Source organism: Chiloscyllium plagiosum, unplaced genomic scaffold (assembly GCF_037043375.1).
Source record: "Chiloscyllium plagiosum isolate Xiang-an unplaced genomic scaffold, Cpla_swu_hap1 HiC_scaffold_24, whole genome shotgun sequence".
In the NCBI taxonomy this organism is placed as follows: domain Eukaryota; kingdom Metazoa; phylum Chordata; class Chondrichthyes; order Orectolobiformes; family Hemiscylliidae; genus Chiloscyllium; species Chiloscyllium plagiosum.
In genome coordinates this window covers 56,136,930-56,151,904 of record NW_028270162.1, presented here as the reverse complement: position 1 = coordinate 56,151,904, position 14,975 = coordinate 56,136,930, and the positions used below count along the sequence as shown (strand labels likewise).

Sequence of the window (14,975 nt, the reverse complement as noted above, 5' to 3'; positions counted from 1 at the left end):
AGACGCTTGCTCGAGGGTGGAATCGAACCTGGGTCCCTGGCGCTGTGAGGTAGCAGTGCTGACCACTGACCCAACAGAAGGAAGTCTCAACTAGATTGTACAGAGCGAAACCGGTAGACGTGTTATATTTGGACTTCCAGAAGGTGTTTGACAAGGTAGCTCACAGAAAGTTGTCAACGCTCCCAGGTGTTGGAAGTAATATATTGGCACGGATAGAGAATTGGGTCAATGAGTGGGGATAGGGAGGTCTTTTTCAGGTTGGCGACCCCAATGACCAGCGGTGTTCCACAGGGATGAGTGTTGGGACTGCCATTGTTTAAGCATATGTTAATGACTTGGAGGTAGGAAGCAAATGAACTGCAGCCAAATTTGCAGATGATGTGAAAATATGCGGAAAGGCAAGTTGCGAGAGGGATACAGACAGTTCACAGAGACATATTGATTGTAACTGGAGGAAAGAAGTTGACAAATAAAGTATAATGTGGGACAGCGTGAAGTTGTTCACCTTGAATGGAAGAACCAAAGAAGAGTATTATTTAAAAAGAGAAAAACTGCAGAAAGCTGCAACGCAAAGGGACTTGTGCATGAAACATAGAAAGCTAGCACACAGGTGCAGCAGGTAATCAGACAAGCTAATGTAGTGTTGGCCCAGACTTCAAGGGGCTTGGAGTATCAGATTAGGGAAGTCTTACTGCAACTGTACAAGGTTCCAGTGAGACCACATCTGGAGGACTGATTGTTGGTCCCCTTACAAAAATTTGTTACTTTATTGCAGACAGTTCAGGTAAGGTTCACTAGGATGATCCTCAGTTTGCAGAGACTGTCTTATCAGCAAAGAATAAACAGGTTGCACTCTCCTCGCTGACCGTCAGCAGAATCAGGAATCCCAATGACATCATCTCTGAGGGGCTTGCTAGGGTTAATACTGAGAGGACGTTTACCCTCACGGGAGAGTCAAAGACCAGGTAGCGTACTCTCAGAATAAAGGGGTGTCCATTTAAGGCTAAGAAGAGGAGGAATTTACTCTCTCAGAGGGCTGACAGTCTTTGGATTTCCTTCATTGATTGCTAAAGGGGCAGAGTCCTTGAGTACATTTAAGGCTGAGATGGATAGACTCTTGATCAGTGGGGAATCAAGGGTTTTGGGAAAGGGCAAGAAAGTGTAAGTGGAAGTGAGGAATGTTGGATCAGCCATAATCCTATTGAGTGGGAGAGCAGGCTTGAAGAGTCGATTGGCTTACTCCTGTCCCTTTCTCGAATACTCTTGTCGAAGGGATTCCTTCACATATCACTATTAATTATAGCTTAATCAGCTTGCTGCTGCAATAACTCCATAAACAGCGGGTGACAAAAGGTAGTAAGGTACAGTGCGTAGTTGTTCAGAGACTCAGTAGCTGAACATACCACATGGTGTAACAGTAAACCAGCACAGACCAGATGGCAATGTGATTCATCTCAAGCTGTGTTAAGGGAGAGGATCTCGGCTGGGACATCAGTGAACTCTATGTTTTGTTCACATAACAGCTACAGCCCAGAAGGAAGCCATTCAGCCTGTCAGGTCGATACCAGCCCTCTGCAAGAACCATTCATCTAGCCCTAGTCACCCTTCCAGAGTAATCTGCTAAAAGTCTTAATTGAATCGACTTCCAACAATTTCAGGGAGTGTGCTCCAGATATGTTAATTTTTTTATTTGATTTATTATTGTCATGTAACTAGGTACAGTAAAATATTTTGTTTTGCACGCAGTACAAGCAGATCATACCATAGAAAGTGTCTAAGAGTGAGGAATACAATGTTACAGCTGCAGGGAAGGTACATACAAAGCGAGGTCAACATTAAATTTGAAATTTGAGAGATCCTTTCAGAAGTCTAACAACAGTGGGGAAGAAGCTGCTCTTCAATCTGTTGGTACATATGTTAAAGCTTTTGTATCTTCTGTCTAATAGAAGAGAGGTCTTTGATTATGTTAGCTGCCCTTCCATGGCAGTGGGACGTTTGGATGGATTCCATGTTTGCGTGATGCACTGGGCTGTTGTAAAAAATGTTTTCCTCCCGTCACCATGGCCACTTTTAGCAATCTCTGATGTCAATGCCCTGTGGTTCATAATCTTCTTCCTAATTTCTCTGTCTAGCCCCTTCAGAATTTTGAACACTTCTATCAAATCTCCTCAAGTTTCCCCAAGGAGAACAGCCTCAGCTTCTCCAATTTACCCATGAAACTGAAATGCCTCAGTGCTGGAAACATTAAGGAATTTCTTCTGCATTCTTACTAATACTCTCACACCCTCTCAAGTACGGTGCCCTGACCTGGGATGCTGCAGAGTTTATTACTGGCTTTTTGTTTCCTGCTCTGTTACCTTCAATGATTTGTGTACGAACACCCCCCAGGTCCCTCTGCTCCTGTACCCCCCCAACCCTTTTAAAAAATAAATGAAGGGTACAATTCAAACGTCTCCTCCCCATTTTGCCTATTAAAATAACTTCTCTGCATGACATTTCACCTGCCACTTGCCTGTCTAACCCATCTGCATAAAAATGTGTTGCTGGAAAAGCGCAGCAGGTCAGGCATCAAAGGTGAAGGAGAATCGACGTTTCGGGCATAAGCCCTTCAGGAAGAAGGGCTTATGCCCGAAACGTCGATTCTCCTTCACCTTTGATGCCTGACCTGCTGCGCTTTTCCAGCAACACATTTTTAAGCTCTGATCCCCAGTATCTGCAGTCCTCACTTTCTCCTTTTTAACTTATTCGCATATCTACCTTCTTTTGAAGTTCTCTATGAGTTTTCCCCACAGTGTTTCCAAGTTTTGTGCAGGAGACAGGTTTTGAAATTATGCCTCTATACTCAAGTCTAGATCGTTAATGTCGGAATATCTGCTGACACCAACGCTCGGAGGATAAATTCCGACTGCACCCGCTCAGCTCTGTTAGATTTTTCAAAAAATGCTCCTGCATAATCGAAAGCCAATTTTTAAAAAAAGAACAAATTAAAAATTTGTACTTAATAGTTTCATTTTCTCTTCATCTATACACTTCACATAGAGTCATAGAGACGTACCACATGGAAACACACTCTTCAATCCAACTTGTCCATGCCGACCAGATAGCCTAAGTGGATCTAGCCCCATTTGCCAGCACTTGGCCCATATCCTTCCAAATCCTTTTAAACCCAAATGCCTTTTAAATGTTGTAATTGTACCAGCCTCCACCACCTCTTCTGGCAGCTCATTCCATCCATGCACCACCCTCTGCATGAAAAAGCTGCCCTCAGGTTCCTTTTATATCTTAAACCTATGCCCTCTAGTTCTGGACTTCCCACTCCAGGCTCGTCACCCTATCCATGCCCCTCATGACTTTATAAGCGTCTACAAAGTCACCCCTCAGCCTCTGATGCTCCAGGGAAAACAGGCCCAGCCTATTCAGCCTCTCCCTACAGCAGTAAACCCTCCAACCCTGGCAACATCCTTCTAAATCTTTTCTGAACCACTTCAGGTTTCACAAAACTCATTCACTCTTTTTCCTGAAGAAGGGCTCATGCCCGAAACGTCGATTCTCCTGCTCCTTGGATGCTGCCTGACCTGTAGTTTTCCAGCAACACATTTTCAGCTCTGATCTCCAGCATCTGAGTCCTCACTTTCTCCTCCACTCTTTTTCATTGTAAGGGTTTGTTAGGTTTTTGTCATTCATCATTTTAGTGTATTTCAGAAATTTTGTTGCTACAATGCATGTTCCTGGGTGTCAGCAAATGCAGCCCACTAACACAGATCGAGAAAAGCAGATCTCTCAACACCAGTCCACAAAATACTAATGTTTTTGCCACTCTGCTAATTTCATATCCATGCTGCTTGCTATCCTGTCCCTTTCATACCATGAACTCAATCTTTGCTGAGAGGTTAGGACTTTTTATTTCCCTGAAGCATAGAAGACTGAGGGGAGACTTTATTGTGGTTTATAAAATCATGAGAGGCACAGATAAGGCGGATAGTCAACAGCTTTTGGGCTGAAAATGTGTTGCTGGAAAAGCGCAGCAGGTCAGGCAGCATCCAAGGAACAGGAGAATCGACGATTCGGGCATAAGCCCTCTCCTGCTCCTTGGATGCTGCCTGACCTGCTGCGCTTTTCCAGCAACACATTTTCAGCTCTGATCTCCAGCATCTGCAGTCCTCACTTTCTCCTCCAGTCAACAGCTTTTCCCAAGTATACGGGAGTCTAAAACGAGAGGGCACAGATTTAAGGTGAAAAGGGGAGAGATACAAAGGGTGCAAGGGGGCAATTTTTTCTCACAGAAGGTGGTGAGTGTCTGGAATGGGCTGCGAGAGGTAGTGGTGGAAGTCTCCTTCTACCAATTTTGCCATTTAAGAAACACTTGGACAGGTACACGGATGGGGTCAGTATGGAGGAATAGTGACCCAACGCAGGCAAATGGGACTAGATTAATTGGGAGAACCTGGCAGCACAGACAAGTTGGGCCGAAGGGCCTGCTTCCACACTGTAGACCTCGATGACTTGAAGCCTAATGTGTGGCACTTTGTCAAAGGCTTTTCACCATACTGCCCTCATCAATTACCACAGCAAATAAAAGACACAAGCCAGTTATTTGAACACGTTTGACAATAATTCAGCTCTGCTGGCTTTCCTTAATTATTACATATTTATCTAACTGACTTGAGGAAAGAAACCCAAAGTCCATGCTGAGTGTGGTCTATGTGTGACTTCAGTCCCACAGCACAACATTCAACTCTCATCTAGAATCATAGAATCCCGACAGTGTTGAAACAGGCCATTCGGCCCAACCCTCCAAACAGTGACCTACCGAAATCTATTCCCCTACCCTATTACACTACATAAACCCTGACTAATGGACCTAACCTACACATGGGGCAATCTAGCGTGGCCAATTCACCTGACCTGCACATCTTTGGATTGTGGGAGGAAACCAGAGAACCCGGAGGAAACCCACGCAGTCACGGGGAGAATGCGCAAACTCCACACAGACAGTCGCCCGAGGCTGAATCGAACCAGGTCCCTGGCGCTGTGAGGCAGCAGTGCTAACCACTGAGCCACCGTGTTGCCCAGTAAGCCACTCATGACATCCCACCACTACTTTCTCTCAGCAAGTAAGGATAGACAATAATTTCTAGTCTTGAATAAGATGTCCATACCCTAAAACTGAATATTAAAATGTACAAGATGGTGGCAGATTATGACAAAAGGTTTCAGATCCCAGGGGGAAGGCTAATGTCATATGGTCACAGGTTAATTCTTACCCTTGTGTCTTCACTTATGTAGCCACAGGTAACCTTTTCACCTTTGACCCAAAGTTCACTTGCTTGAGCTCTGAAATCAATAAACAGACATCTTAAATTGGTAAAGTGGAAATCTGGTGTCAAGAGCACAAGATCCTCAAGATCCACACCAAAGGTTCACTGCAAAGAATCAAATGGAGACCAACAGAACACAAGAGATTCTGCAAATGTAATCCTGAAAAATCACGTCTCAATCTTTCTCCTTCGCGAGGTCACGACCCAACATCATGATTTTCCACTCTCACATAACATTGTCAGCTTTGAACAACAGAACACAGGAAGAGACCATTCAGTGCAATCGTGTCTGTACTAGCCCTTTGGTGGAGCTATGCAATTGATATTACTGCCCTGTTTTTTCCTTATAGCTGTGTGTTTTTCTTTCCCGTTCAGGTATTTCTTTGAATGTTGAATCTGAATCAGTTTTTAAACCATCCTCCTTCCAGACCCAACTCACTTCCAACAGTTTCTCTTCCTGCTCCCACACCGTTACCTCTGGTATCCCAAATGAATCTATCCCTCCTTCAACTTCTCATCTCCATGCTGCCCCTCAATGGCATCATGTCGGCACAGACACATTGCGCATCAGCTGTTGACACCCAGCTCTACCTCACCACTTCTCAGAACTCCACTACTATCCGAAAATTAGCAGCCTGCTCGCCGAATATCCAGTGATGTATGAGCAGAAACGTCCCCCCAGTTAAATGCTGGAAAGATCGAAGACACCGTCTTCAGTTCCTGCCACAGGCTCTGAGCCACTGTCACCATCCTCCATCCAGGCTGAGTCTGAAACATGCCTGGGCTCCTGTGTAACATCATCACAGAGAGAGAGTGACAAATTGGCGGTGGGTTTAACCCGAGGGTCACCCTGCCTCAGGCGAGGGGAGAGGTTAGGAAGGAGAGTCCTTCAGTGGTAACCTCGGCTGGTGTGGGGATTGAACACGTGCTGTTGGCATCACTCTGCATCGTAAACCAACCATCCAGCCAACTGAGCTACCCGACCTCTGTGCAAACAGGAAGGTCACCGATTCCCACCTCTGTTACTCTGCCCTACTTTATAAACCTGAAGCAGTATTCATAGGATTGAGAATGTAATAAACACAACTTGACAATAATGTGATCAATGGACTTTGAAACAAAACTTTGAACACAGTAGACCTTTCATTTCTACTTGGAAAAATGAATTCCAGCACATTATACAGCTTTGTAGATTGCAGTATTCATAATTGTGTAATGCTTCTAGTATTTCACACGGTGCATAAACAGGTTGGGAGTTATAATTACTTATTTATTTGCATCATTATAATTCAGCACATGCTGCCATGGTGATCTTCAAATAAACTAATTATTCTGCTTATCCATCGTGTTAAATCTATCCCACTGCAGCTGATCTACTGTTGAAACCCTCATCTAAGCCGCTGTCACCTCGAGACTCCACAATTCCTATATTTGACATGTTGGACAATCTCCAATATCTCATCCTCGGTTATATCCATGTCATACATGTTCTGCTGCCTGTGTTCAAGCGAGCACTGTCCTATTCATCCACCACTTCACATCCACTGACTTACACTGGCTACCAATGAAGCAATGCCTCAGTTTTAAAACTCTCAGCTTTGCTTTGGAATCTCTCTGTGGCCTCACTCCTCCTGAGGACGATCATCTGCTCCGGCTGCACGCTGCCAAGATATGCACGCTCCTCTCATTCACAATTTTAATCCTTCCACCAATGGCGGCCATGCCTTCAGTTATCCATGATTTGGAGGTGCCGGTGTTGAACTGGAGTGTACAAAGTTAAAAATTCACACAACACCAGGTTATAGCCCAACAGGTTGATTTGGAAGCACTAGCTTTCGGAGCGCTGCTCCTTCATCAGGTGATTGTGTGATTACCTGATGAAAAAGCAGTGCTCCAAAAGCTAGTGCTTCCAAATAAACCTGTTGGACTATAACCTGGTGTTGTGAGAGTTTTAATTTCAGTTATCCAGGCCTTAAGCTCTAGCACCTGCTCTTTATCTCCTCCCATTTCACTGTAGAAAGCCCCAAACACTGCCTTCAAAATAGAACCACAATATAACCGTACTTCTCACAATTTACCATATTCTTCTGGCATCTCACACAGTAAGCTTGCCATACTTGGGAGTAACCAAATGCAGCCTGGGTGCACCTTTGCACCTCTACACAGTTCACAAATATAGAGAGACCATGGCCTAGCGGTACAATTGCTAGACTATTAATCCAGATAATGTTCAGGGGAGCGGGGCTCAAATTCTGGTCATGGCAGATGCTGGAATTTGATTCAGAAATATTCTGGAAACGTTATGTTTGATGATGACTTTGAAAGCATTGGGGAAAACCCCCCACAGTTTGCTAATGCCCAAATCTGCTGGGTCTGCTTACATGTAACTCCAGATCCACAGCAATGTGGTTGACCCATACACCATTAGGGAGAGGCAATGATGGCTGACCCAGACATTGACGGCTGCGTACCATGAGCAAGTAAAACAACATGTCCCCTTCCTAAAGTTGGTTTACAACTGCAGCAACAGCAGCAGCAGATAATTAAGATGACAAATGGAATATTGCCCGTTATTGCTAGAGGGATGGAGTTTTGTTTTGAAGGTGTAACTGTGTACTGTACCTTTGAGAGAGACAGGAACCTAGCAAGGACTGACCAAAAGCACAGTAAGTGCTGAACAAGCTAAAAATATAACACTTGGTTGAAAGAAATAGCTAGAGTTGCGTTGCCACGGAACAAAAACAAATTCAAAGTCGGCCAATCAGTTTAAGTTACGCCCCAGATACCAAAATCCAATTGAATTTGAATTTTACTGTTTGGGATGACATCAAACCAATCCGATGTTTTGGGGTATAAAACTGTACATTTTGAACAGTTAGGGGGAGAACTGCCTAGCACCAACAAGTATAGACTGCTAACCAAATAGCTCTCTGAAAGATACCTGTCCATAAGAAAATGTTGTGCAGCGGAAGACTGAAGAAGAGATGACACAGGAAAACCCAGAGGAAAGTCTACAGAGGAAAATTGACAATACTGGCTGATTTTGAAAAGTGTTTATTTTTTTCTGTAAATCTTAAACGGATTTTCTTTAAAAAAAAATCAGACCAGTATTGTAGAGTGGGAGATAAAAGATAGGTATAAGAGAAAGGAGTTGTAAATAGTTGTTGTTTTAATGTTCTCTGTTGGTCTTAAAGAACAACATTATTCAATCTTACTTTAAGTAGTGACCTCTGGGGTAGTCCTTTGCCTCTCGGAATTTAACAGATTACTGCAGAAGGTGAGCTTCTCGGTGTGTTGGGTTTAAATTAGCAGAGGGGGTTTACCAAGTGTCATAACAGTTTAAAATGGGGAGGTTACGCTGCAGTCGAGAGCGTGGTGCTGGAAAAGCACAGCAGGTCAGGCAGCATCCGAGGAGCAGGAGAATCGATGCTTCAGGCATAAGGCTTTCATCAGGAATGTGGGGTTATGCTGCAGCATGATTGGTTGCTGTTAAGGAGTATTGCGTCCAGTTTTGGTCTCCCTACTTGTGAAAGGATGTACTGGCACTGGAGAAGGTGCAAAGGAGGTTCACTAGATTGATTCTGGAGTTGAGGGGGTTGTCTTATGAGGAAAGGTCGAGTAGACTGGGACTATACTCATTGGAATTTAGAAGAACGAGGGGGGGGAATCTTATAGAAACTCAGAAAATGACGAAGGGAATTAATAAGATAGAACTAGGGAGGTTGTTTCTACTGGTGGGTGAAACTAGAACAAGGGGGATAGCTTCAAAATAAGGGGCTGCAGATTTACGACCGAGTTGAGGAGGAACTTCATTACCCAAAGGGTTGTGAATCTGTTATCATAGAATCATAGAATCCATACAGTGTGAAACAGGCCAATTGGCCCAACAAGTCCACACCGACCCTCCGAAGAGTATATCACCTCGACTCATTCCCCTATCCTATTACTCTACATTTCACGTGACTAATGCACCTAACCTACACATCCCTGAACACTATGGGTAATTTAGCATGGCCAATTCACCCTAACCTGCACATCCCTGAACACTATGGGTAATATAGCATGGCCAATTCACCCTAACCTACACATCCCCTGAACACTATGGGGTAATTTAGCATGGCCAATTCACCCTAACCTGCACATCCCTGAACACTATGGGGTAATTTAGCATGGCCAATTCACCCTAACCTACACATCCCTGAACACTATGGGTAATTTACCATGGCCAATTCACCCTAACCTACACATCCCTGAACACTATGGGTAATTTAGCATGGCCAATTCACCCTAACCTACACATCCATGAGCACTATGGGTAATTTAGCATGGCCAATTCACCCTAACCTACACATCCCTGAACACTATGGGGTAATTTAGCATGGCCAATTCACCCTAACCTGCACATCCCTGAACACTATGGGGTAATTTAGCATGGCCAATTCACCCTAACCTACACATCCCTGAACACTATGGGTAATTTACCATGGCCAATTCACCCTAACCTACACATCCCTGAACACTATGGGTAATTTAGCATGGCCAATTCACCCTAACCTACACATCCATGAGCACTATGGGTAATTTAGCATGGCCAATTCACCCTAACCTACACATCCCTGAACACTATGGGGTAATTTAGCATGGCCAATTCACCCTAACCTACACATCCCTGAACACTATAGGGTAATTTAGCATGGCCAATTCACCCTAACCTACACATCCCTGAACACTATGGGTAATTTAGCATGGCCAATTCACCCTAACCTACACATTCCTGAACACTATGGGGTAATTTAGCATGGTCAATTCACCCTAACCTACACATCCCTGAACACTATGGGGTAATTTAGCATGGCCAATTCACCCTAACCTACACATCCCTGAACACTATGGGGTAATTTAGCATGGTCAATTCACCCTAACCTACACATCCCTGAACACTATGGGTAATATAGCATGGCCAATTCACCCTAATCTACACATCCCCTGAACACTATGGGGTAATTTAGCATGGCCAATTCACCCTAACCTGCACATCCCTGAACACTATGGGGTAATTTAGCATGGCCAATTCACCCTAACCTACACATCCCTGAACACTATGGGTAATTTACCATGGCCAATTCACCCTAACCTACACATCCCTGAAAACTATGGGATAATTTAACACGGCCAATTCACCCTAACCTGCACATCCCTGAACACTATGGAGTAATTTAGCATGACCAATTCACCCTAACCTGCACATCCCTGAACACTATGGGATAATTTAACACGGCCAATTCACCCTAACCTACACATCCCTGAACACTATGGGTAATTTACCATGGCCAATTCACCCTAACCTGCACATCCCTGAACACTATGGGGTAATTTAGCATGGCCAATTCACCCTAACCCACACATCCCTGAACACTATGGGATAATTTAACACGGCCAATTCACCCTAACCTACACATCCCTGAACACTATGGGTAATTTAGCATGGCCAATTCACCCTAACCTACACATCCCTGAACACTATGGGGCAATTTAGCATGGCCAATTCACCCTAACCTGCACATCCCTGAACACTATGGGGTAATTTAGCATGGCCAATTCACCCTAACCCACACATCCCTGAACACTATGGGATAATTTAACACGGCCAATTCACCCTAACCTACACATCCCTGAACACTATGGGTAATTTAGCATGGCCAATTCACCCTAACCTGCACATCCCTGAACACTATGGGGCAATTTAGCATGGCCAATTGACCTAACCTGCACATCTTTGGACTGTGGGAGGAAACCGGAGCACCCGGAACAATCCCACGCAGACACGGGGAGAATGTCTGCAAACTCCACACAGGCAGTCACCCGAGGGTGGAATTGAACATGGGTCCCTGGCATTGTGAGCCACCGTGCCGCCCAATGGAATTCCCTGCTTAGTGAAGCAGTTGAAGTTTCCTTGTTGAATGTTTTTAAGGCAAAGATAGATAGCATTTGAACAGTAAAGGAATTCAGAGTTGTGGTAAGTGGAGCAGAGTCCACAAGAAGATCAGCCATGATCTTTCTGAATGGTGGAGCAGGCTCGAAGGGCCTACTCCTGCGTCTATTTCTTGTGTTCTGAAGCTCTCTTTCCCTCTCTCTCCGTTTCCTCCTTTAAGATACGCCATAAAAACCACTGACATCTACCCTACTATTTCTGTCAAGATTTTGTGTCAAAGTTTGCTTTATAACAGCCCAAAGAAGCACCTTAACACATTTATGTTAAAGGTGCTACATGAACACAAGTTGTTTTTGTATTAAAACAACTTCTTTGGTTCTTTGCCAATATCTATAACTCTGCTGTTGTCATCCCAGTTGATGATAATGTGATGTGAGGTGTGAGATTTATGCATATATTAGCAATCAGTCTTAGATTTTTGACTTTAAAATAGCAGCATATGTTGGATTATGGTTGTGAATGATAAAAGGAACAAAGGCCAATGTCAGTGTTAGAAAGGAAGTTGAAATACCCTTTAGAGGAGGAAACAGCCATCCTTACCTGGTCTGGCCTACATGTGACTCCAGCCCCACTGCAAAGCGTTGACTCTTCACTGCCCTGTGGGCAATTAGGGACAGGCAATCAATACTGGGCCTAGCTAGTGACTCCCTCTTGCCATTAATTAATTTTTTAAAAAGCACGGACTTTCTGAAAATGTAATGCAAGTTTTTTTTTATGGCGGTGATTTATGACAGTGGGACAAAAATTGGAGGTCATTAGCTTGTTTTCAGTTCAGAATAATCAGAAGTACTGCATTCAATTCTGGTCTCCCTGCTGTAGCAAAAATGTTGTTAAAATTGAAAGGGTGCACAAAAGATCTACACTGATGTTGCCGGGGGTTGGAGGGTTTGAGCTATAGGGAGAGGCTGAATAGGCTGGGACTGTTTTCCCTGGAGCGTCGGAGTCTGAGGGGTGGCCTGATAGAGGTTTATAAAATCATGAGGGGCATGGATAGGGTGAATAGCTAAGGGATTTTTTCTGGGGCGGGGGAGTCCAGAACGAGAGGGCATAGGTTTAAGGTGAGCGGGGTAAGATTCAAATGGGAGCTAAGGGACAACGTTTTCATAGAGGGTGGTGTGTGTATGGAATGAGCTTCCAGAGGAGGTGATAGAGGCTGGTACAATTACAATGAAAAGGCATCTGGATGGGTATATGAGTAGGAAGGGTTTAGAGGATAAGGGCCTTGGATATCTGGTTGGCATAGTTGAATGGAACTGAAGGCTCTGTTTCCATGTTGTATAGCTCTATGATTCTATTTTAGATTTAAAAATCCAAAAACTGAAAGCTTGAGGAGCTGTTTACAGGAAACCTGCCTGGGGTCAGAAGTAAGTAATGTCTTTCTCCTGGAAAGGAGTACTGAACAGTTCAGGAAAAGCACAGTCACCTCAGCATAAAAGTTAGGATTACGAAACTTCCAAACCAAATGTGTTTGGTTGGAAACTGCAGGTTATTAAAAGCTGAGAAAGTCTAAGCTCTGTTTGGAGAGTATTCAAATAAGATTACTTCCCAGAGAAGAACTGGGGAAAACAGATCGAACTGAAAGATTTGATATAGACAAGTAGTTTTATGAGATTTCAGTCTCTAGAATGTGTCGTGTCAGAAGCAGGATGAGATTTTGCTTTGCTGTGTGTTTAATAAACTTCTGTTCTATTGTTGAAGAAACCTTGCAGCCTTATGTGACCTCATTTCAGTGAATGGCCACCATATTAACTAGAGCAAAAAGAATTATCAAAGTTTCATTCTGGGATCAGACTTGTCCACTAGCACTATCAGCTGGGACCATAACTTTAATACTTGACAAATGTGATCACTGACGGGCAACCAGCATGATAGATGAAATATTTAACTCGTGCAGTTGGTTACTGTGATGGTTAATCGCTGACATTTTTATGTAGATGTTCTTTCAAATCAGAACATAAATTTAGTGCATAGAAAAGTAAAAGTTGTGCATGTATGCGATACAGTTAGAAGGAGCTTCGTATAAAAAGCAAAACAAAGTCTCGACCAACTCCGGCCTATCACCCTCACCTTGACCTCCTTCCACCTGTCGCATTCCCAACGCCCCTCCCCCAAGTCCCTCCTCCCTACCTTTTATCTTAGCCTGCTGGACACACTCTCCTCATTCCTGAAGAAGGGCTCATGCCCGAAACGTCGATTCTCCTGTTCCCTGGATGCTGCCTGACCTGCTGCGCTTTTCCAGCAACACATTTTCAGCTCGACCAACATTAGTCAATTCCAGAGATATTCACTCCAAATTTTATTTAACTGACTCCTCCCCAGTTTCGTTCCCAATTGAACAGTTAGACAATTCCTTTCGGAGTCTGTTAACATAAATGTTTCACAATTCTGACGGCCTAAACTTTCTCAGTTCTAACAATTTGAAGACTTCTATTCAAATTCGCCTCATTTGAAAACTCCATAAAACCAAAACGCTTCAGAATTGTGCCTGACTTCTTTGAACTTAAACTGGTTCCCCGAGGAGCCCCCTTTTGGCTCTTCTGATCTGAATTCCTGACCCTCCTGAACTGAGACCATGAACCTTCTGTTCTGAACTCAAAACTGAAATGAATGACTTTCTTAGCTGTCGTAAACTCAGCACGACGGACATTCCACCCATTTAACACTCCAGGGGCTTTCCCAGACCGCTGGCTGCAGTCATATGCCTTCTTAGAGTTGATGGACTTTGGTCATGGTTTCCGACTATTTTCTGAACTGTTCAAAAACAAAGCTTTACAGAACTGACCTCCACCCATCTGGCTCAATTCTACGATCCAAATCAAACTGCTATAGCTTTCATCAGTTTGTGCCATCTGGTTATTCCAAGCTGTTCCAAACAACTTCTTCCCTCACCTTTTCAAATCCCATCACAATTGTTAACACCTCTGTTGAATCTCTTCTCTGTTCTAAAGAGAGCAATCTCAGCTCCTCCAGTGACTCAACACATCTGAGGTCTTTCGATCCTGGCATAGTCTCCAGAAATCTGTTCCGGACCTTCGCAAAAGCACTGGCACCTTTCCTAACATGTGGCGTGCAGAATTGAACACAATATTCCAGGTGCGGCCTTCCCACTCCCTTTCTGACATGACCATCCTTGGTCTCTTCCATTGCCACAACAAACCAAACCTCAAATTGGAGGAACACCACCCCATCCTCCGCCTGGGCAGCCTACAGCCCAGAGGACTCAACATTGAGTTCTGCAATTTCAAATAACCTCCCTCCCCATCCCCCGACTCCCTTCCCAGCCCCTCCCCCTCCCTTCCACTGCTCCCTCCCACCAACCGGATTCATTCCTCCCATTGACCAACCACGTCATGCCCTCTACCTGCCTTCACCCATCCCCACCTCACCAACCCTGCCCCCACCTCCCCCTTTATCTGCAGCTCCTCCCACACCCACCCCCTGTCCTGAAGAAGGGTTACACCTGAAACATTGCCTTCTCCCCCCCCTGATGCTGCCTGGCTTGCTGTGTTCTTCCAGCCTCCTGCCTGTCTATCAATGATTCAGAAAAGGCAGGTTACCTGCCACTGAGAGTGTATGAAGTCGATCAGGAACCAGCTGCAAAGGGACATGAGAGAGACATGACCCTTGACTGCAGCTACTTCTACATGTTGCTCCCGGTAACGCCA

The 14,975-nt window shown here is 44.4% G+C and overlaps 1 protein-coding gene across 1 annotated transcript in view; it reads right to left on the bottom strand.

Moving 5' to 3' along the window:
- The window catches only part of depdc5 (DEP domain containing 5, GATOR1 subcomplex subunit), a 257,419-nt gene that overhangs the window by 229,028 nt on the left and 13,416 nt on the right, over window positions 1-14,975 (bottom strand). Inside the window, exon 7 of the mRNA XM_088000284.1 lies at window positions 5,265-5,334. Coding sequence (XP_087856410.1) covers window positions 5,265-5,334 — 70 coding nt within the window. The remainder of the gene's footprint in view (window positions 1-5,264; window positions 5,335-14,975) is intronic.